Source organism: Magnolia sinica, chromosome 4 (assembly GCF_029962835.1).
Source record: "Magnolia sinica isolate HGM2019 chromosome 4, MsV1, whole genome shotgun sequence".
Lineage (NCBI taxonomy): Eukaryota > Viridiplantae > Streptophyta > Magnoliopsida > Magnoliales > Magnoliaceae > Magnolia > Magnolia sinica.
The window spans coordinates 9,094,122-9,118,524 of NC_080576.1; the positions used below are offsets into that span (position 1 = coordinate 9,094,122).

Below are 24,403 nucleotides of genomic sequence, written 5' to 3' on the forward strand. Positions count from 1 at the left end.
TTTATACAAAACATTTTCTTCTCCCATAAATTCCACCAACCAAAACTTACAGAAGCTATTAATCAATATTGTCACCTTCCGTTACCTTCTATTAAATTTATTTATTGCAAACTAGAATCCAACTCACATAAGAATCAAAATGCTTACCAATACTTCCAAATAAACAACTTCTATTCTTATTTTATATATATATATATATATATATATGAGAGAGAGAGAGAGAATTAGGATAGAGTAAACATGCAGAGTGCAACTCCAATGAGCAGCATGGCTGTGGAAGGAAAAACCATGCTGGTAGCTGAGTACATGTAAGTGTCAGTGGGCATGGCGGTCATGATGCCGGTGCCAGTGGTTGTGCTGGTGGGTGTGCCAGATGTCCCTCCGACTTTGACCGCAACCTTCATCCCACCACTACAATGTGAAGGTACTGCACATATGAAGTAATGCGTTCCTGCCGTCTTTAGAGCGATCGTAGTCGTCCCGCTACTGTCTGTGTTTATCGCATTGGCTGCGCTACAGCTGCTATAATCACTTGCACTCACCTCCGTCACCGTGTGATCCCCTCCCACGTATGTAAATGCTATCACAGGAGCCAAATGTTTCAATTTTTATGAGATTGGATGACATGGATTTCATTGTTTTTTTTACAAAGAAAAGCATTAAAATGAAAGAAAAATAAGAAAGCATCACTTACTAATTATCGCTTCTAGTTCTATGCATATGTCCCCTTTAAGAGGAATTATATAATGGTTGACCCATGTATCATCCAGACCATTGATCTGATGGAGCACACCAAGGACGGTACATGTCCATGAAAGTCCCACATGGCATAATCCAAACCATTCAATCGATGGCATGTAAATATGTCGTTAAGAAAAATATATGCACATCAAAGGTCCACATTCAACTGTAGAAAAAGACCAAAGATTCATGGAACGGTGTTGTCCCTGGTTTGATGATCCGGACTGTCTATATGTTGGCTCTGTCGTGGATCCATCATGTAAAAATAAAATATAAAAATCTCCCCGATTGGATTGTCCTAATTCCTTACTATGGGACGAATGGTGTGGAAATGAACAAAGAAGAAAGGAAAAAAAAAAAAAAAGAATGGAAAGGTCCACATTCAATGGAAAGGGCCTAAAATTGCATGGCTGGGATTTTTTTTAACATGGAAGACTACAAAGCATGGTCCACTTTCATTATGGACCATCAGATCAACGGTCTATATCACCAAACAATGGGCCCCGCGTATAACAACTCAAGCCACATCCATACATACATGGCGAGAGTTGTACCTAAGAACCTCGTGAATGGTCATGTTCATTTAATTAATAAAAAAACCAAAAGAGGTACTGACACTGCCAGTGGCGGAGGCGGATTGCGTCCTTCCCCTGCCCGGACGGTAAGTGATGTAAGTGTTCTATCTACGCCGTTCATCGCTTTTCTCAGTTAATTTTAATATATGATGTTAAAAACGAAGAAGGTCCACAGTTCCAGTGGACCACACCAAAGGAAGCTGCAGTGATAATGACACTCAACGTTGAAACCTTTCTGAGGGCCACCGTGATGTTCTTTTACCATCCAACCTATTAATAAGGTCATGTAGACGTGGATGAAGTAAAAAAACAAATATCAGCTTGATCCTAAACTTTTCTGGCTCCCAAGAAGTTTTTAATGGTGGACGTTCAATTCCCACTTTGTGGTCCACTTAAGCCCTGCACCTGCCTTATTTTTTGGTTCATACCTTAAAATGATCTGATAAACAAAGATGAACAGCGTGGATAAAAAAATTTCATTACAGTGGGCCCCACAAAGCCCTGCCTAGACAGATTACCGACCAAGGGTTGGACGCAATCCGCGTCCGCCAGTAGCCAGGAGACCACTAGACGGTGGTCGATGGCACACCATGATTTCTGTGTTTTATTTATGTGGTCCATCTATTTTTAATCATTATTTTAACATATGAACCCAAAATTAAAGTAGATCCAAATCTCAAGTGGACCATAACATAGGAAAACAATGTTGATTGAATGCCCACCATTAAAAACATCCTAAGATTCATTGTAATGTTCATTTGCCATCCAACCAATTAATTAAGTTACATAGAGTTGAGGATGGAAAAATGCAAATATTAGCTTGATTCAAAAGTTTTATGGCTACTGAGAAGTTTTTAACAGTAAACATTCAATCATTATTGATTCTTATAATGTAGTTCAGTGATTGAGATTTGGATCTACTTCATTTTTTAGTTCATGTTCGAAAATGATATGACAAGTGTGGGTAAAATACATACATCATGGTTGAGCCATAGAGCACCATCTGGCAGCCAATTTGCTATGGGCAATGTTAGCATGCTATCACTATTGGTGCACATGGATGGATGGTGTGGATAAAACACATGCATCAAGACAGGCCCACAAATGTATGTAGGATTCCACAAAATCCTGACGTATCTGCTGCTAGACTGGATAACATGAATCTTAGATTAATCTCATACCACTCATCGACTCCAAACACAAGATAGAATTTACAAGGACAGGATGCAATTCCATACCACCTAATCCGATGTTCCAAACAGGCCCTTAATTTCTCTTTCGGCCAGTGACTCAAGACTCATGCAAGTTGTGTAGAGTGAATCAAGCTATTGAGTCAATTTGATGAGTCTCTCCATGTCTGGGACAAGTCAGGCTTAATACCAAGTTTCTCAGCGACCCACTCTAAATGTTGCATGGTTGAGTTGACTCAGCTGAGTTTCAAGTGAATTGTTTTTTAGGAGAAATAGATATCCAATATTGAGTAAAACCACGTAAATGGAAATCGAAATCCTCAATTATTTTTTACTGCCACACAAACAGCAGTAAACTGGATTTTCATGAAGATTGAATTCATTTCCAGAGTCTCCTCACAATCCCAAACACCCTATGAAAGATTTACGAGACAAGATAGATGAGATGAATAGACTTACCAAGGCTATCACCCACGGCAAAGGTTTTGCCACTTGTCCAAGTGTTGTAGTCCACGGTCAGACCCCAACCGCTGGCATCACCGACAGTGTAAACCGTAGCGGTGCTTGAAACAACAAAGCACAATGCCAGGACTGCACCCATGGCTCTACCAGCAGCTCCTGCCATTTCCTGCATACACACACAAACAGACGGGAGATTGTGTTGGGAGTGGTTTGTTACAAGATGGGACCTTCTTATATAGGCAGAGATCGATTGCCCCAAGTAAATGCAGCACTTCTACCTACTGGGTGTTACTATTACCGTCTAGGCCCATGTTCAATTTTGTTTTTGTATATCCACACCATCCATCCTTTTTCTAGTATTATTTTAGTAGGTGATCCAAAAAATTAAGAATATAAAAATTTCCGATGGACCACACCAGAACACAATTGTGAATGACTATTAAAAGCTTTTTTAGGTCACATAGCTTTTGTATCAATCTGATATTTGTATTTTTCCCTTCATCCAGGTCTGGTTGACCTTATCAACGGGTTGGATGGAAAAGAAACATTACGGCGGCCATTACTGTGGTTCCTAGGAAATTTTATGGTGGATGTTCAATCACCACTGTTTCCTTTGGTGTGGTCCACCGAGGTTTGGATCTGCTTAATTTTTAAAACATGTTCTAAAATGGGGTGAAAAAACAGATGGACGGTGTGGATATATAACACATCATTAAGGTGGGCCCCATGGTAAGTGTAACACTTACCAATGTGTTACCCGGGTAACACCTAATCCGCTCCCATGCTCTGTAGTGTTTTGAAAAACGAACCGGACCGGACCCACCACCAAAAACGACCTGGCACTAAGAATCCGGTATGGAAAGGACACCATTTGAACCAGACAGTTCAACCCGTCGGATGGACTGGGTCATGCTATTGGTGCCATCGAACCGTTGTTTATTATTTCTCGTATGACATCACGTGGGTATCACGTATTGGACCGGTTTGGACCAGACCACAAACAATCACCGGTTTAGGTCCGTCCGATCCGGGTTTTAGAACATTGCTTGATTCAAGCTCAATTCCTTATCCGTACGGTTGGCCACATTTCCTATCATGGTCCCTTTCCTAATTTTATTTAAATCTGGTTTTTACATGTGATGTGAGATGGCTTGTTGGTGGGTCAGTACGTGTGGCCCACCACGGTTTCGCACCATATGTTATTATAAAACTGCTAAGGTGGTTATCCGTATGAGAGCGGAGTAGGTGAGACCACGACCTTACCCAAGAGGGTGCGGCTCTTACCGTTTGGTTACAGTGGGGCCCATGTTGATGTATGTATTATGTATTCACGCTGTTCATCTGGTTTTCTAAGTCGTTTTAGTTTATTATTTCAAAAACAAAGTAAATCCAATTATCAGGTGGTAATTGACCATTAACGAGCTACAAAAGTTTTGTATTAAGTTGATATTTGTTTTTTTTTTTTCCCTTCAGCTTATGTGACCTTATCTATGGATTGGATGGTAAATAAATACTACAGAAACATTAATGTGTGACCTAAGTAGTTTTTAATGATAGGACAGTCAATCACCACTATTTCTTATGGTATGGCCCACTTGATAATTGGATTTGCTTTATTTTTAGGATAGTGCTCTAAAATAATCTGAAAAAAATTGGATGGATGACATGGATACATAATACATACATCAAGGTAGGCCCCACAGTAATCCTACGATAAGGGCCGCACCATCTTAGGTAGGGATGTACATTGAGTTGAACTGAGTTGAGGTGGCCTCAGCTTGACCTGACTCGGCTTGGCCACTAGCTAACCTCAACTCGAACTCGGCTCGGTTCAATCAGCAGCTCAGTCAGTTCGAGCCGAGTTCGCTATTGCAGCATTTCCACAAATATTTGAATTGTACCTTCAAAATCTCATTGTTTGTAAAACGGAAGTAATGGTTTTACGGTTATTTTATCAAAAACTTTCTAAGCAACATAAAAACCTAGAAAATTAAAAAAAAAAAGGTATTTGCTTCATATACATACCTTCTTTGCCATCAGCCACACTTCGTTAAGTCATTTTATTAAACACTTGGTGAACAACATCAATAGTAAAGTAATTGAGTCACCGAACTGATTTGATCTAAGCTCCATTCAAGCTAGATTTGATCTGAGTCAAATAAATCTGAGTGAGCTCGAATTCATTTTCAAGCTAAAAAAATCAGCTCGACTTGGCTCAAACTCAGCTACGAACCGAGTGGAAGCGAGTTTTTTCAAGTCGAGTCAAGCGAGTTAACCCAGCTAGCTCAGTTCATGTACACCCCTTTGTCTTGGGTGAGGCGGGGGTCTCCGCAAATCCGCTTTTGCTACGTGATGCCCGGGATCGGATTCGCACTGACCCCTCGAGTCCCCACCTCCGTACTGCTTTGTGCTGGAGAAATTCCGTGAGCCCCATCATGATGCATGTGTGTCCGTGTGGTTTTTTTGTTTGGCCTATGCCTATTTTATGGTATGAATCTAAAATACAAGGCAGACTCAAATTTCAAGCGGACCACACTGCAACAAACAGTAGTGATTAAATGTCTACCATTAAAAAATTTTCAAAAGTCCTACAGTAATGTTTATTTACCATTCAACCGGATGATTAGGTGGTGCATACCTGATTGAAAGAAAACTCAAATATCAGCTTGATTCAAAACTTTTGTGATCTCGGGAATCTTTTAATAGTGGATGTTCAATCATCACTATTTCACATGTGTGGTCCACCCGATACTTGGATATGCCTCTTTTATAGGCTCATGCCGTCAAATGAGCGGGCAAAATGGATGGACGGTGTGTGGAAATTATATTAATGCAAAATCATTGTTTGCTTGCAGTAACACGTACGTTACACTAACACATGCAGCAGCGTGTGATGTGTACGGATCACACGCATGTGGAATTGTCCTTCTTATTTATTTTGTTTTGTATTTGACACACACGAGAGGTGCTTGTGAATGGAGAAGCGTGATGAGCAAACAAGCGTTTTTTCTTGCTTTGTAACATATTGGAGCGCGACATGGACACGCTAGATCGCCATGGAAGTGGATTAGATGTTGCCCGGGGATCACGTTAGTGGTGGACGGCTGGGATCCACCGAGGTGGATCCCTAAATTTGGGGCCCACTGTGATATATGTGCCTAACCATCCATGCGGTCCATCCCTTTTGAAAGCTCATTTTATGGCATGATTAAATAATAATAATTAAAAAAAAAAAAAAAAAAAAACATGCCCAAATCTCAGGTGGACTACACCATGTGAAACGGCATGATTGAAAAAAAAAAAAAAATGCCCAAATCTCAGGTGGACTACACCATGTGAAACAGCAGTGATTGAAAAAAAAAAAAAAAAAATGCCCAAATCTCAGGTGGACTACACCATGTGAAACAGTAGTGATTGAATATTAAAAACTTCTCGTTGGCCATGAAAGTTTTGAATCAAGCTGATATTTGTGTGGTCCCTTCATCTCGGTCTTTGTCACCTTATGTGGCAAATATTTGTGTGGTCCCGAGAAGTTTTTAATCGAGATATTCAATCACCAATGTTTCCTAGGATAATGCCGTGAAAGAAGCTTTCAAAATAGATGGATGAAGTGGATGTAAGTCACGTACATTAAGGTGGGCCCCAGGGTGAAGAAGGATCCACTAGGGATCCACCTCTACGCCCACAGTAGTGAGGTTTCCATAACCGTGGCCCCACCTTGATCTATGTGTATTATATCTATGTTATCCATTAGTCTTTTAGTTCATTTTAGGGCATGGTCTCAAAAATGATGTAGATCCAAATCTCAAGTGGACTACACCATAGGAAACAGGGGTCATTAAACGACCACTTTTAAAAACTTCCTAGGGCCCTCATGTTTATTTGCTATCCAACCTATTAATTAGGTTGTAAAGACATGAATGAAGGGAAAACACAATCACAAGCTTGATCCAAAACTTTTGTGATGCGAATTGGATTTGGTGGGCATTCAATCCCTACTAATGGTCCACGTGAGATTTGGATTTGGTTCATTTTTGGTGCATGCCTTGAAATCAGCTAGGAAAACTGATGAACAGTATGGATATGTCAAGAAAACACTCACTTACTTGTTACCCGAGTCCACTCATAATCCCCTTTGGCCACCGTGTAAGAATTCTATAAGGTGGGCTTAATTGATCAACGGTCTAGATCTAACTAAAGGGTTGGATATCATAATTGAACATATCCGTAAACCACACTCAAGATGTATGTTGAGGGTCAAATATTGCATATTAAATCCCAGTTATTACCTGATTTTACGAACATAATACCGTTTAACACCCTATTTTAATCGTGTTTGTGATGCAAGGTCTATTTAGGAGTCTGGACTGAAAAATGGTACTAAAAGTATGAATTTAATACTTTGAAGTCATCAAGGCAAGGGACGGACCCCAGAGGACCGAGATCAAAGATTTTACATGCCAGAAATTCGAGAAAATCACGCCACTCACGTTAAACGAGCCCGTAAATCGTCCAGAATACAAGATCACAAAGTTTCCACCATCTGTTCGGCTCGAAACTTTATATATGGCTTAGGACCATAAATTAACCATACACATCAAATTTCAATCATTGGATCCTTGTGGAAGTGACCCAACAGACAAATCAGCCCCTAAAATCCTGATTTGGGGCTTACCTAATATCTGAATATGCTTCAATTTTGGTCTCAACCCGTTAAATCATGTGAGAAAATGGATGGATGGAGCGGATTTCTCATGAACATCACGGTGGACCCTACGTGGGGATCCACGCACACCCAGGCTCAGTCAACACACGTGTTGACCCGACCTCCTTTACAAAAAATGGAAATTCTTTCTAGCGTCCGCATGGTCGGTGGCTATGAAATGTAGTGGATCCACACCATCTATCAAATGAACAATCAGGACCATCCATTGTGTCCAGAGTGGAGGCGTGACCATTGCCTAGGTGGCCGTTTGGCCCCATACATACGGACACACGTGGATCGCCAGAAAACACAAGATAAACGATGAGTTGGTTTGATACAGTGGACCGCATCAAAATCCGATAAAAACCACTCCTTCCTGACTGGTTTTTCTCTAGGAATCCAATGAATGGATCGAATTTCTCAGAAAACATCAATATGGGGCCCACCGAACACATCAGCGAATTCGCGTGCGAATGGCGTGCATCCGGTTTTTCGAAAATCGTGGCTTGTTGTGGCCCACGATAATCTAATATTTTGACGATCTGGACCGTCTAAGTGGAGCCCAGGACAGCCATGACCCCATCCATGGAGATAAAATGGAGTTTGGGATGATCAATCGTCGCAAACATGGTTGTTCCAAGCTTTCGCTGCACATGGCTGCGTAATTCCGTGCGAATCGCCCTTGCTGCATAAAACCTTTCCACCATCCTGGCTTCTCTATAAAAGGAGAGAAAAGAGAGAGTTAAGGCATCCAGGGCAACCATGGAGGCATGAGCGTGAAGAGGAACGAGAGAGAACGTGGGCTAGCTCCATCATAAAGAGTTTTTCTTCCTTTTCTTCTTTATTTCTTTAAAGATTTTTAGCTTAATCATTCTATGGTAGGCTAAACTTCTTAGTTAGGGCTAAGAGGTAAAGCTTGTAGTGTGATGAGATTGGTTCTACGGCTTTGATTCATGTTACTTGAACTCTGTTTGATTATAGTTTGATTAATAAGAATGCTTTCAATTTTTAATGGTTTGTTGTGACTTAAATTACAATGAATCTGCGATAGCTTTGAGCATGTCCTTAGCATTATAGGGATTATGAATTTGAGAACCTTGTTGTTCACCATCGTCTCCTGGGCATGGTTGGATGATGGAACCCTTCCTAACATTCATATATCTCTCAAATTGGTTGTGGATTGGTTAAATTCTGTTGTTTGCTTTGTCTCATGGGCATGGTTTTGTGATGGAATCAATTTTAATTCTCATACCTATCTTCTATTGAAAACTACATTAAAGGAAACTTAGATTTAGATTTTTAACATATTATCTTCCATTTAGATGAAGATAGGACACTGATTTCAGTTGTGTTTATGAATTAAGCGTAGATCTCCCTGATCTCTACAAGTGGATCCTTGAAAACCCTAGTTCTCACATTTAATTTAATTAGTTTTACTCACTTTAATCACCATTATTCCCTCATATTCACCTGATTTAGATTACATCTTAGTCTAGCTCTAGTTTTGGTTACTTTCAGATTACGTACAAGGTTCAGTCCCTGTGGATTCGACCTCAGTCTTACTGAGATTATTACTACGTCACAACCCTATACTTGAGGTGTGAATAATATGATTAGTTTAAAATTGTATAAAGAGTGGTGCGCTATAACCGTGTTACACCAGTGTTTTAATTGGACTAAGAATACTAAAGGAGAAAAGTTTTGATGGGTTTCAAATTCCTCACCCTCAATAATTATTTAACACAGCTGGGTGTCTAAACTTACAAAGGTTAGAAGTAGTTTTTTCCATCTCGGTGCTTTCTCTAAGGGTATAAGGTGCTTTACAGCAATGAGACCTCAATCAGATACAAATTTCAGTTTAGATTTCTTGATCCTTATCTTCAATGCATTATGCGATCCTTTCAATTCTATATATAATTTACAGCTAGTATTAGAGAAAACAAAAGCCATTGAGTGAAGTAACCAAGTGGAAAGAAGAGAGTAGATCTCCCGTACCCTCAAAAAATCCGCCCGCCAGCGTCCACAATTAGTGACTTAATCTCGTTTCATTATTACAAGTGCCTAAAGGTCTAATAAGATTGTGTGTTTATGGTATACTTGCACTATTGCATGGGATAGGGCGAAGGCATGCCAACATCGAGTCTATCACCAATGGTGGAGACATTTTATCCTAACCTTAGTCACTCCCCTCACATAGAATTACTATGTTTTTCATCATATAATGATTATAGGTTTCTTCTAAAACTTGTCATGGCTATAGTATGATGGCTAGAGAATCTCCCACCCAAGAATCCTCCCAAAAGCGGACTTTAAGGCTGTTACCAATAGCATAATCAACGCCTTTAAGAACTTTCTTTTTCATAGAGAGGATACCTCCATAAAGCTGAGGCTCTATAAGAAGAGGAGTCTTTAGACCACCAACCGCCCGAAGAACTACCATATTTGCTTTTAATAAGCTTGCTCCGTAGACGCCCATTTTCATTTCCCAATCGCCAGGTCCATTTGCCTGGGAGAGCTTTGTTCATAGACTTGAGACTTTTTAGCCCTACACCTCCATCTTTATATTGCTGACACACTGCCTTCCATTCTAGTAAATAGAACTTCTTTTTCTCCTCTTTCCCATGGCATAGAAAGTCGCATCTCAATTTCTCAAGGATAGCCAGAATCGAAGCAGGGCATTTGAATAAAGACATGAAGTATAACGAGAGATTAGATAGCGCTGATTTGATAAGGGTGATACGGCCCCCGAACGATAAGTATTTACACTTCCATCTAGCAAGATATTTCTCGAATCGGTCAATAACTTTATCCCATAAAGATTTAGGGGGGAATCCTATGCATAAAGGAAGGCCAATGAAGGAAGTCAGAAATCTACATTCAGAACAACTGAAAAAGTCGGCGTAAGTCCTACTGACTTCCTGGTCCATGTTCACCCCATACAATTTGGATTTGGCCATATTAACCTTAAGACCGGAAACTGCCTCAAAACAGCGAATCGTAATACGAAGCTTACTCACCTTTTCTTGGTTGGCTTCGCTGAAAAGCAAAATGTCATCGGCAACTTGGATATGAGAGATCAAAGTATCGAAACCTTTGATTCTGATGCTGCATAGAATTCCCTCTTCTTGACCTTTTATTATCATTCTGGATAGGGCCTCAACCACAATAAGAAACAAGAAAGGAGATAAAGGGTCTCCTTGGCGAAGACCCCTAGAGCTCTTGAAGAAGCCTTTTGGGGCGCTGTTAAGGAGGATCGAAAAATGAATGGACTCGGCGCACTCTTCGATCCATCTAATCCATTTCTAACCAAATCTCATGCGAGCTTGCATGTACTAGAGGAAGGCCCAATCAACGTGATCATAAGCCTTCTCAAGGTCTAGCTTGCATATGATTCTTTTCGATTTGGATCTTTGAATGGAATCTAAGCATTTGAATGTTATAAGAGCACTATCGATGATCTGCCTGCCCAAGATGAAAACACTTTGATTATCTGAGATGACGTTCCCGATCACATTCTTTAGGCAAGTCAACGACACTTTCACTAGAATTTTATGAGGCCCACCAATCAGACTTATCAACCTAAAGTCCTTGAAATTTGACGCCCCCTAAGAATTTGGGAAATAATACAATGAAAGAAACCCTGAGGCATTTAGAAAGGCGACTTCTGTCGTGAAATTCTCTGAAAAAAGCCATGAGATCGTTTTGAATGGTTTCTCAGAATTTCTGGAAGAAAAAAATATGGAGGTCATTAAGGCTGTGGCCCCCCCCCCCCCCCAATAGAGTCCAACGCAGCCTTAATTTCTTCCAGCGTGAATGGGGCTTCAAGACAGGTGGCATCCGCAGTTGCTAACCTATCTAACTGTAAGAAATTTAAACCTAGTCTGATCTAGTTTTCTCCCTAGAGGAGATTGCTAAAAAATCTGATGGCCTCTGATTCCATATGCTTCTTGTCTTCAATAATGGTGCTGTTAACCTTGATGTTACTGATCTTGTTGAGTCTTTGCCAAGCGCTAGCAATGCTATGGAAGAAACTAGTCTTCTCATCCCCTTCCTTGATCCATTTAGATCGCGAACGCTGTCTCCAGGTAATCTCATCTTCAAGCACCCTGGTTGATATATTTCGAATAATTTGAATTCTGCTTGAGATAAGATCACGGGACATCATTCCTTCTTCTTCTATCATATCAATTGACCGCAGCTCTAATAATAAGGCTTCCATTTCCTTTGACCTTTTATCTGATTCTTTTTCTCTCCACTGTTCAATCTTTTCCTTCAGAAGCTTCAGCTTGAAACTTAGCCTATACCCAACATGTCCTTCAACCTCAGATCCTGCCCACCAATTTTGAATAAGTTGCGAGAATCCTTAAATCTTTGTCCAAAAAATTTCAAATATGAATGGTTTAGGACCCCAATTTTGATTATTAGCTAAGAGGATTAGAGGAGGATGGTCTGAAGTGGTTCTCAGGAGGGCTGATTGAGAGACGAAAGGAAATACTTCTGCCCATTCAGCAGAAATCAGAAATCTATCCAATCTAGCTAAGGCCGGCTTCATTCTCCCATTCGTCCAGGTGAATCTGGCTCCTTAAAGGGGCAGATCCATCAACTCTTGATCGTTGATCCAAGAGGAAAAGTTCCGCATTGCGGTAGAGAAGGTGCTAGCATGGGATTTATCTTTAGCATATCTGGTGATGTTGAAATCTCCACATATGCACCAAGGGCCATTGAACCTGCGTCTAGAGGCATTGAGCTCCACCCAGAAATTAACTCTGCTGCCATTAGCATTAGGACCATAAACAAAACTAATGAGACAAAAAATTGAGAGAATAGTTTTTTAGGATAATTGAAATGGAGAACTCCCCTGTCCAGTTCGATTCTAGGGACCATTTGGAAGAATTTCAAGCCATAAGAATTCCTCCAGCACTGCCATTGGCATCCAGCGAAGCCCATTTAACATCTTAGACGTTCCATAGAGAATCTATCAATTGATTGGAGAAGACTGACACCTTAGTCTCCTGAAGACAAATGATGTCTGGATTGTTCCTCCCGCAAGTATCTTTGATCAATCTTCTTTTCTACTTTAATCCCACCCCTCTAACATTCCACGATAGGATCTTCATTGGGAAACCGAGCTGCCCTGATTAACGACATTCCCTGCTCCCGATAATAAGCTGATTAAAGGGTTGAGAAACGAAGATAGATTGTGCAATTCTCTGTTACTACGCAATCCGGAGGTTCTCTGTCTTGGGGATATGGTGCCAAGGAGCAAACGACCATGATCTTTAACGCATTGGAACAAGGCTATGTAATCTTCCGGACAGTCCTCGAAAGATAGCCCAAGGGATCTACCAACGTGACCGATCACATCACAAACCCATTTCTTTTTTTGTATAACTTTAATCAGATCTGCCCTTTGAGATTCAGAATCCAGCTTCAATAGTTGAGAGTTTCCTGATAGAGATGGGTTGCCTTCCTGCAAAATCTAAAGGGATTCTGCTTCGATCAGACCTGAAGGACTGTCTTCATGAAATAGAGTAGCTAGAGCCAGCTGGGAGATCCCACTTCTAGGAGATTGAATCGAAGAAGAAGGATGGGAAGGAGAATCCTGGAATTCTAAACTTGGCGACCGTAGATCGGGCCCAGGAGGATCTTCAGATTCCCATGAGAGAGGCATCGACTCTATTGGGTGATGGGGATTTGTCCACTAGAGAGAGACGGGGAGGGATTGGTTTAAGTTGAAGCTGGTTGGGTTCGAATGGTCCAATGCCTAAGGAACTGGGATAAGTTGGACAGTCGACTCTGCCCGCGGTTCGAGAACTGCTTTCGGAACGTCGACCTGAGCAATAGCGGGGTCACATAACCTTTTAAGAAATCGGGTCTCTCAAATCGGGTCTCAACTTGCTTCTGGTGAGAGACATGGACGACTCACCTCGAATTGGGTCATTGTACAAATTGGGTCTCTATCCGTTTCGGGAGGGCGACATGGTCGACTCACCTCCATAAGCGAGTTCTGGAAAGCGATCCGATCTGAATCACGGATGATTTCTTCACGAATCTCGAGGCCACACGTTGCTTGCTCTGCCAATTCTACTGTTGCCCGACAGTTGAGAACAACTGTCTCTAAGGAAATGACAGGTCTTTGAGGAAATGACAGGCTTTCGGAATGGTGCTCCAGAGGAGCACAAGAGTTGTGCTCTTGCATTAGAATCCATGGTTGTCGTCGTCTCGTACGGCGGAGGGGAGAACTCCCTAGATCTCCATAGATCTCCCCAACGAGGGGACGGATCCTCTTTCTTCTCCATCTGAATCGGTAAAGAAATGATTTTGTTGTCAACTTCCACCTGGATGTGAGAAGGCAACGAATCTCCTTTCTTGCGTCTAACCTTTGTTTTGATCATATCCATCTCCTCACCCAGAAGGGTTTTTAGATCCATCTCGATGAGATTACTTAAGGTGGCTGCAACTTCTAGGAAAAATACTTCGTACCATAGTTCTAGAGGAACCTACCATATGAGAATCCACACTTCTTCCTTGCCGAATAAGGAAAATTCTTCCCAGTATTAGATACGAAGGATAAGGCCTTCTTTGTCCAGAGCGGCTGCCCAAACGAGGATATCTGGATTAACTCCCAGGTTTCGATTGATCCAGAGTTCATTGTATCCGATCGGACGAATACTATATTGCTCCGGAGTGATTCTGCAATATTCGTCTATCCAGGTTCTGATTTGGAGAATGGAAGCATTATCTCTGGTTATCGCTACCACTGAGTTTGCTAGATGTTTTTTAGAACGATCTATGCAAGATTGTTTGATGCGAAGGACTGTTCCGGGGCCAAGATTCCTCTCCTCCAATTTTCTGCCCTGATCATTCCCCTGGAGTGGGTGGTAGTATTGGATGGAATATCTTGGTCCCTAACCATCTCGATAGATCGGGTTAACATATCTTTGAACGATGCTAATTTTTTCTGCTGCGCTTAATTCTGAACTGGATCGATGTTCTTATTTGGAATGAAGGTCTCTACGGCTTTTTTAGCTTTGAGTTTAGGGCCAAAACCTAGCTTTCTGAACAAGAAGTTTAACACCGCTGAAACTCTCGCCGTGAAGCATCCAAACTGCTCTAACTAGTTCTTCTTCAGAGCTCATTCTAACCAAAGCGAAGTCCCTGTAAGATCTAAGTTTTCTATCCCTTGGTCTCACAACGTCTAGCATAGCCCCTGCGCGTCCAAAAACTCCAGCAAAATTTACAGGTGCCCATCCATCTGGGAATTCCTTCACAAAGAGAGTGGGATAGCTAGAGTAATCCCTCCCTTTTTCTTTTATCGATATCGATTTCCTTTTTCTCCTGTGCATGGATTGCCAATCGCCTTTGTCTCGACATCTTACGAGAGTGCTCGATCTATCTCAATCTAGTTTTCTGATTCCTCTGTCTGAATTATCATCGTCTCTATCGCCATTGTTGCCACCATCGTCGCATTCGCCATCAATCAAGGTGGCTTTGGGGAGATTTCATGTATATTTAAGATGACACCACATATTAATTACTAACACAGCATTATGCGTACTAAATCCACTTAGTCATCATTATCTACAATTGAGATCATTACTATCGCATCCACTTAGCCATGGGATTGGGCTCACATTGGTTTTCCATAGCACAACTCTACCACCAACTTGAATAGCTTGAGTTTATCAAACCCACAAATAGGCACAAGTCAGCTAATGCACACACTACCACATATGCTAGCATACTGGATAGGTGCAATATCCAAGCCATTTCATAAGCATATTACTGATCTTTAGATTTCATATACCAAAAATCAAGTTGGTTAATTTATTTGGTGACCCTCAATTAACTTATCAAATGTATAATTTCAAAAAATCAGCCTAAGTTTTCTAACTTGTCCATATATTTCTAGTATCATGTCACACTCACTAGATGAATCACTTCCTCTTTGGCTAGTAACATCTCTATGGTTAGGCCCACCTATTGGATGGGTTGCAAATTTCACCTATTTGTCCACATTCACAAATATTGTGGCATGTGCATTAATTATCTTGTACATGCGTGTGTGGGCTTAGCAAAACTCTTTTAATCATATAAGATTTTTGGAGTTAACTTTTTCTCACAGTATCAAAATTTCTCTTCGCAAGACTAGTTAATTGCAACTACCTCTCCTCAATTTTGGTGATGAACGTGAAGTCAAATGTGGTCATCATGAAATAGACAGCCTAAATGATTGATTGGACCCTCTCTAATAAAATAAACATGCCCAGCCATTTCTTATCCATTGATTATGTTATGCATAATCATTTCTTATTTTGTCTAAGTGACCTAGAAGTGATCATCAGTAATCATGGGTGGGCTCCACAAGATGGGTGGTCTATATTAGTGATCAAATCTTTTATATAATAAGATATATGGACCACTTTCTATCCATTCATCAAATGGTTAGAATTATTATAAGAGAGTCATATTTAGGATTATGGACAATCAAAGGCCAGTGACAAATGATGTATGATGCTCGTTCTAGTAATTTTCATAGCCATGATTGGCGCATTGGTTTGTCATGATCATCTTATGAAAGCGACTTAGTAGAGAGGAGCAATCAAAGGTAGATCCCATGTTATGGATAGTCCAGAGCATTGTTCAAACTTTTACCAGTTTAATAACTATGACCCACCCGTTTTCTATCCATTGATCTTATGGCTAGGGTCATTAAATTGGTTGTACAAGTACCCCCAACGATTCTCATGATTCTGAACAATTAATTTCGTTGGACAATCTAACTACCCGATTAATTCAAAAAAAGCAAACATTTCACATTAATCGAAATGGTCCAATTCAAAAAAGATTAAATTATAATTTTTCTTTAAGCATCCTGACATTAACAATGCTCAAATTTTTGGTAAAATGCTGATTTAATGTGTTCTGGCTAAATAGTCAATGAGCACAGAAAATTAGACAGTTTTGTTAAATAAAAAAGATGTTATTTTTTTAATTATACTAATTGTATTTAGGGAACTTTCTACATTCCAAATGAAAATTAAAATCCGTAAATTTTCTTTAACACTCAAAACTCCCTATATTTTAAAAGATTGGTGAAAAATATTTTATTTTAAATAACTGAATTAAACTCTTTTGTTTTATTTTTAAAAAGAAAATATTGTTTCATTTAAATAAGAAAAACTCTTGAGAAAGATATAATGATAGAGATTAGTCGCTGCCATCCATAATTAAGTTGAAGGTGAAAATATTTAATGGGAAAGGACCAATTTATTTAATAACATTAAATGGGATTATTTATTTATTTATTGATTTATTTTTATTTTTTTGTGTGGAACATGAAAATACTTAAGGGATCAATTTATATAAATAATTACTTGAAATGAAAAGATTTTATTGATTGTATCATTACTCATGCACATGCATAATTTAATTACGTCCAGCGAGGTTTTATACTTTAGGGAGTGTTGGGTTCCATAAAATTTCATGATATTTTATGATTAATTAGTCTAATGTAGCGAAAAATTTTATGATTATTTCATGAAATTTGGTGCAACCAATCGCACCCATAAGTGTCATTTACACCTCATATATGCTCATATATATATATATATATATTCATATATGGACTCTATTTTTTTTATTTTTTATTTTTCACTTCATGCATTATGGGTCAAAATCATATTAAGCCCAAAATTTTCACTTTTTGTAGAAATTCTACATTTATATTTATTGTATGGAACATGTTACATTTTTCAATGGCACTTGTCTTTTTGAGCAACCTTTGAAATGAAAGAACACCCATGAAATCCTACTTAAACATTGTTTGTGAAACCAAAACTAGCATAGAATTTGTTTTCCATTTCCAAACTAATATGTAAAATACTAAAAATCTATTCATCTGACGCAACTTTTACGAGAAGGCTCTAGAATGAAAAGGAAAGGACGAAGGTCAATAGAAAACCCGTGCTTGGCGTGAGAAGACTTGCGCACTCGAAAACTTATTAATTACTTTCTTGCTAGAAAAATATCAACTGTTTTCAAAATGGCCATCCACATACCACAAAGATACTTTCCCTACTTAAAGGAGTAGAAAAGTGGGGTTCCAGTCCTTTGGGTTTCGTGGTGAAATCCTACCACGGAGTGCATGTGTAAAAAAAAAAAAAAAAAAAAAAACAAAAAGAGTAGATAAAGTGACTTGGTGTGCATGTGTAAAAAAAAGTAGATAAAGTGACTTACTTTAGATAAGTTTGGTTTATGACCAATTATAAGTAACTTTTTTTCTTAAAAGTACATAATTACTTTAGTTAATATTTTTTAGCTTTTCTATTTTTCACAAACATACTTATTTTCTTAATAAGTAGAAACTAAAATAAGTTACCCATGAAATAAGCAGCTTATCTTAAGCAACTTACATCCAAAAGCCACCAAATGACCATTTTATTGTTGACATTTTGTATTTGTAATTTAAAAAAAAAAAAAAAAAAAAACCTTTTAGCATTTTTACATGAATTCACGAACAACTTCACCAATAAGGATTTTCAGCCTCTGCATTCATGCATTTCCTACAGATTTAATACCCCTTTTTCATGATACAGTGTCAACAATACAAACATGCCTATTTCTCTTGGATCTTGTGCTAAAACTGCTTTATCAAAGGGATCAATTAATCACCTGCAGGCACCTGTACTGCTAATATTTTTATCTCCTATTTCTCTTGCATCTTGTGCTAAAACTACCACTTATAATAGTGATGTATGAAACTATAGGTGATCATTTCTTGAAATTGAAACTTAATTATAGGTTAGCATTTTTAATACGATTCTGAAGTATTGGTTTTTGGTAAATCATCAGCAAAAAGAACAAACTAACGTAAAACAAGAAAAGGAATTCATATTTGATCATGCTAAAAAGGTAGGAAAAGGAAAAACACCACTAGTAGGTCAAATCCACATCAATCAGGTACAAAAGGAACGTGTGAAATATTGATACGATGACAAAGTTTAAAAAAAAAAAACCCACATCAATCAGGTGGAAACCTCATAGTTCTTAAGACCACCTGAAACGGTGTCTTGCATACGCATTCACGTGCACACAGGCATGATTCCCAATGAGGAGGTGCCTACTACTGCTCATGGGTGAGGTAAGGACAAACCAATCCTACCCATTCGATGATGGCTTGCAAGTGTGGGAGTGGATTGGGTGTTATCCTTACTAGGGGCCCACCTTATTAATGATGTGCTGTATATCCATGCAGTCCACCATTTCTCCCGCACGAATTAGAAGGTATTTCAAAGTATTAAGCAGGTCCAAATCTCAACTGGACCCATTACAGGAAACAATGGTGATTGGACGCCCACCATTAAAAACTTCCTAGTGCCTACAGTAATGCCCACCGATATTGTTACCTTTCCATCCAACTCGTTGATAAGGTTAATTAGACCTGAATGAAGGGGAAATATAAGTATCAGCCTAATACAAAACTTTTGTGCCCCACAAAAAAGCTTTTGATGGTCATTTACTACTTTTTCTAGTTGTATATATAGTCCATCTAAGATTTGGATATGTTTAAGTTTAGGGATAGCCTGTGAAAATGAATGGAAGGTGTGGATATACAAAAAAAATCATTAAGTGGCCTACATACTGAGTGATGTGCAAGTCAGGCACACCCATATACAACACTATCTGAATAGTTTATCCAAAAAATCTACTCCCATTCCATATGATATGCCACCATTAAAGTAGCACGCAGAGATTCGCTATGGAAGTGACATCACCGCTTTTGATTCCATTACCGATCGTTTTAGGGCATGATCCAGAGAATGAGTTATATCCAAAGCTCGAGTGTGGACCCACCACAAAAAGAAATGGGGAGAGTGACACCCACCATTAAAAACTTCCGAGGGCTATGAAAGTTTTCAATCAAGCCGGTATTTGTGTTTTATCTTCTTTCATGTCTTTGTTGACTTATAAATCAGTTGGATCTCAAATGAACATCATGGTGGAACTTAGGAAGGTTTCAGCAATGGGCATCGCTCTTCCCACTATTTTCTGTGATGGGTTCTACTTTGGATTTGGATCCGCCTCCTTCTTGGCTCGTGTCATAAAATGATCTCTACAAATAGATGAACGGCTATATATTATTATTATTATTATTATTATCTTGTTAGTACACCACACGATTAATAGGGGTGTACATGAACCGAGTTGGCTCGGTTAGTACGCTCGACTCGACTCGAAAAAACTCAATTCGACTCAGTTCGAAGCTGACTTCAAGCATAGTCGAGCTGATTTTTTGAGCTCGAAAATGAGTTCAAGCTGAGTTCGAGCAGGCCCCAGCTCGACTCAACTCGGATCGAATCCAGCTTGAACAACCAACCATACCCCCGTCAAGTAGATCCATCCATTTCATTTCGTCAGCCCTGAATTTTCAAATAGAGAAAAAGAAATCATCACTCTCACTCTCGTTTACAAATGAAAAACTGACTACTTTGTAATGTCTAGAGGCTGTTTGGGTCACCATATCACTCAAGTGGAGCTGCCGCTGGTGTTTGGCAATGGGATTTCTCATCTTCTGCTCCCTCTATCTTTATCTGATCTAGCTTGTTGTTGGACAACAGATCACCGACCCTGTTGAAGGTGTCCTCACCACAACATACACACACACACACAGAGACACTCTCTCTCTCTCTCTCTCTCTCATACACACACATACACACAGAGTGAGATTTTGAAGTTACAGTTCAGGTGTTTGTCGAAATGCCTCAATGGTGAAGTCGGCTCAATCTTGGCTCGAACTTGGCCCAAGCTAGCCTGAGCTACTGATCGAATCTAGGACCGAGCCGAGCCAAGTTCAAGCTGAGGTCAGCCAGTGTTCGAGATGAGGCCAGCTTGACTCGGTTCGACTCAATGTACACCCCTAACTATTAATACACACTCCTCTATTAGCCCCCTCACTAGGGAATTGACACCAAGACCTCAATGTTGAAACAAGCTATCTTCACTTAGCCACCCCCACTTTTCATAGCTTATTTGTTTCACTAGCTGTTCATTGATTACAAAATTAACATAATTCTCTTATCTCTATGTAACATCAACGTCAATTGCTGATTCTTGTATTTAGTTTATCAGGATTAAAATAAAGATAATATTTTTGTATTAATTTAATATTAAATTATTATAAAAATAAATTAAGATTTGTATTTGAATATAATATTTTTATAATTATATAAAAAATGCAATAATTGTAAATTTTTCTTCTTGTCTTTTAAAAATACTAGTATATTTGCATTTAAACAACTACTCTTTATTTAGCTAGATAAGCTGTAAAATGTCAATTAGAATAAATTTTCTTTACATTACTAAAGAAATTGGAAAAAAAGGAAAAAAAAAAGAAAAAGAAGTCTTACATCGTTAGCAATCCGATAGTGAATCCAATTGATACGTCAACATGTGACGTGTCTTGTTGAGAGACAACGCGGATTGCGTCCTACCCTGCTGGTCTCCAGCTGGGAACGGGCAGGAGCTTTGAGTAGCCACCGTGATGTATCGGTCTTATCCAGGATATAAGCCCAAAATTGAGGTAGATTCAAGGCAGATGTAGACTACACAATGGGGATTAAACTCTTACCGTTGAAAACTTCTTGGGGCCACGGAAGTTTTGGATGGAGCTGATATTTATGTTTTCTCTTCTTCCAGGTCTATTTAACTTTATGAATAAGTTGAATGGCAAATAAACATCATGGTGGGCCCTAGAAAAGTTTCAACGGTGAGAATCATTATCGCCACTGCTTCTTGTAGTGTGGTCCACTTGAGCCTTTGATTTGCCTCATTTTTGGGCCTACAAATTAAAATGATACTAAAAAAATTAGATGAACGGTGGGGATAAGACCCATACATGACGGTGGCCACTCAAAGCTCTTTCCCGTTCCCAGCTGGAGACGGGAGGCGGCAGGACGCAATCCGCGTCCGTTGATAGATTGCACTAGCCACTAGGTCACCTTTTCAAACGGTCCAGAGTAGCGGAGATCAAGAAGTCTCCATCCACTAAGTGGGTAAAGATTGAGAGTACTCTGCTCAGTCAATGAATCATGGTTAATAATCTATCATTAAAATACAAAAGGCATGCAATTGTGTCAATTCAGACCGCACAAATCGTGACCCACGTTGTGGATGGAGCAGATGTGGATCGGACGATCATAACCATCCAATTCTTTTGACATCAGTTGGACAAGGAGACGGTGATCCAAATTAGATGGATAAATCGATCCAATCGGTGCGATTCCAAGCTATCCTCTACCGAAAGTAGGCCTAATAATTTGGACGGTTGGGATTGACATGCATAAACGCCAGGTGTGTGGCGGATCATTTATCATAGCGGGTCGAACAAGCACAAACAAGCGATGAAATGAGCTTTTCTTGGATATCTGAATCGTCTGCAACACATACTTCGAGGCAGCGCGTAAAACACCCATTACATGTAGGACCAACGTGTTTTACATGTGAAATCCACTCCGTTCATTCGTTTTTCTCTTCGATATTAGTTGTCTAAAAGAAATTGGTTAGATATACAACTCAGGTGGGACACACCAGAGGAAACGATGGAGATGGAATAATAGCCATAGGTTTGTGTGTTGGGCCACCATGGTGTGTATATTTCATCAAACTCGTTAATCAAGTGTAATTTAACAGCATGAAGGGAAATTTCCAAAATCTCCTTGATTCTAAACTCATGAGGACCACACCAAGTGAACTTAGAGGTTTTAGCAGTGACCTTATGTTGTTCCCATTTCTATGGACTATGTGAAAATTTTTTTTGCACTGATATTTTTAATGTACGGTGAACATAAGGGTTATCACCAGATGGACGGAGTGGATTTTATATATAGAAAATGATGACTCCACGTGTCGGAGACGAATCCGGTCCTTTCCGGTACACGGTGGCCTCCAAATAGTTCTGCATCGAGATAATAACGTGGGGTCATCCGGTGAACTGCGAAGCAAAGTGCTGGGGGTGGATTAGGTGAGGCCCTGACCATGGGGTCCATATTGACATATATGTTTATATCGAAGCCGTCCATCCGTTTTTTAAAGTAATATTTTAGGGTACGAGTCCAAAATGGAGAATATTCAAATATCAGGTTAATCACACCACATGAAACAATGGTAATTAACCATTAAAAACTTTTTGTGGGAGACAATTTTTTTTAATCAATCTTATATTCATTTATTACATTAATAGAGGTATTTGTGATATTATCAACAGGTTGGATGGAAAAAAAAGTTACGATAGACATTAATATGGGGCCCAGGAAGTTCTAAATGGTAAGCGTTCAATCATCAATCTTTCCTATGGTGTGATCAACATTAGATTTTGATATGCTTTATTTTTTGGATTAATGCCCTAGAAAATCTGGAAAAACGGATGGACTGCGTGGATACATAAAAAATAAATCAAGATGAGCCCTACAGCCAGGGCTGAACTGTGTTGGGTGAGGCCGGGGCCGCATTTAATCCTCTCCATGGTGTGTACGGAGATGTTCAAGCCGGGCCAGCTGCTTTGCGGTAGGAATTACTCGATAGTTCACCGGAGTATGAATATCCGAACACATTCATACAGCTACTATACACATGTGATATATATAAGACAATCCATACCGTACAAATGGTATAAAATTCTTTATTTGTTCATAGAAACCAAACTGTCTAGATGATAATATCTATGAAATAGGTGATCATAAAATGAAAAAAATGAACGGTACAAATTAAAAAATCAAATATCAACTCATCAGAAGACAGAATCGTCTAGTAAACCTCGGGGTTGGAGCTATACCTCATCCGGGTGTGGCCCACGACTTGAAAGGTTCCGACAGAGTTACAGTATGCCACGTGTACCGTGACCGTTTCTCAGTTCTGACAGCGGATTTGAAACAACACTCGGTTCCCCGCGCACCGGTTTCGATGACTTCTACGTACGCTGCGCACCTTGATTGTGGCCCATCTGCCTTGGGTGGTTATTGGATACTCCGGCAGAATGTGAAAGTTGATACGTGGGCACTAAGAAATTGTATAAATGTAATATAATAATATAAAGTAAACCAACTAAATCATGGAACCCAAAATATCTAAATCACGATATAAAGATAAGATTCGTATAATAATCCTAACCTCTGATTCGTGGACAATTGTCGGTTGAAATAGGGCCATTGGATACATTTTGTTAAATCGTCCAATAAATCTCCACCGATCGCACAGTAAAATAATCAAACAAGCGTAACTTTTGGTTGATGATACATCCAAACTGGGATACGTAATTTTGAACTTTTAATTTTGAATCCGTTGCACCTAACGTGTGCAATTTCCACGTGCCTGCGTATCATCCATCACGCTCTGCCAGAGCACCAAAGTTTTTCGATTCTGTGATTAGTCTCCATTCCCTGTTCAAAAGAAACCCAATCAGCAGCGATAATCATAAAATAAGAATCAGATATCTACACCCCAAATTTTTATATACGTACCCTTTTTATCTGCTTACCGTGAAAGGAAAAGCACAGCTATCAAACTTCCCAAAATAATCTTAATATTGGTACTCCGCAGAGTATGATTTTTCATACGTATTTCCTCATGCTTCTGCATACGTGGCATAACTATAACTCAAGCTGAACCGTCTAAATCAGTATAAACCAACAATTATACTGAATCAATATAATAACTGGGTGATTTATGGACAT

At 39.4% G+C, this 24,403-nt stretch overlaps 1 protein-coding gene across 1 annotated transcript; it reads right to left on the reverse strand.

The window, feature by feature from the left end:
• Nucleotides 1-212: 212 nt before the first annotated feature.
• Nucleotides 213-3,189, reverse strand: LOC131244348 (blue copper protein-like). Its single transcript, XM_058243973.1, has 2 exons — nucleotides 2,966-3,189; nucleotides 213-580 (listed from the first exon to the last, which is right to left on the reverse strand). The coding sequence occupies exons 1-2, from the start codon at nucleotides 3,138-3,140 to the stop codon at nucleotides 225-227; spliced, it is 531 nt and encodes a 176-aa protein (XP_058099956.1). The 5' UTR covers nucleotides 3,141-3,189; the 3' UTR covers nucleotides 213-224.
• Between the last annotated feature and the right edge of the window lie 21,214 nt (nucleotides 3,190-24,403).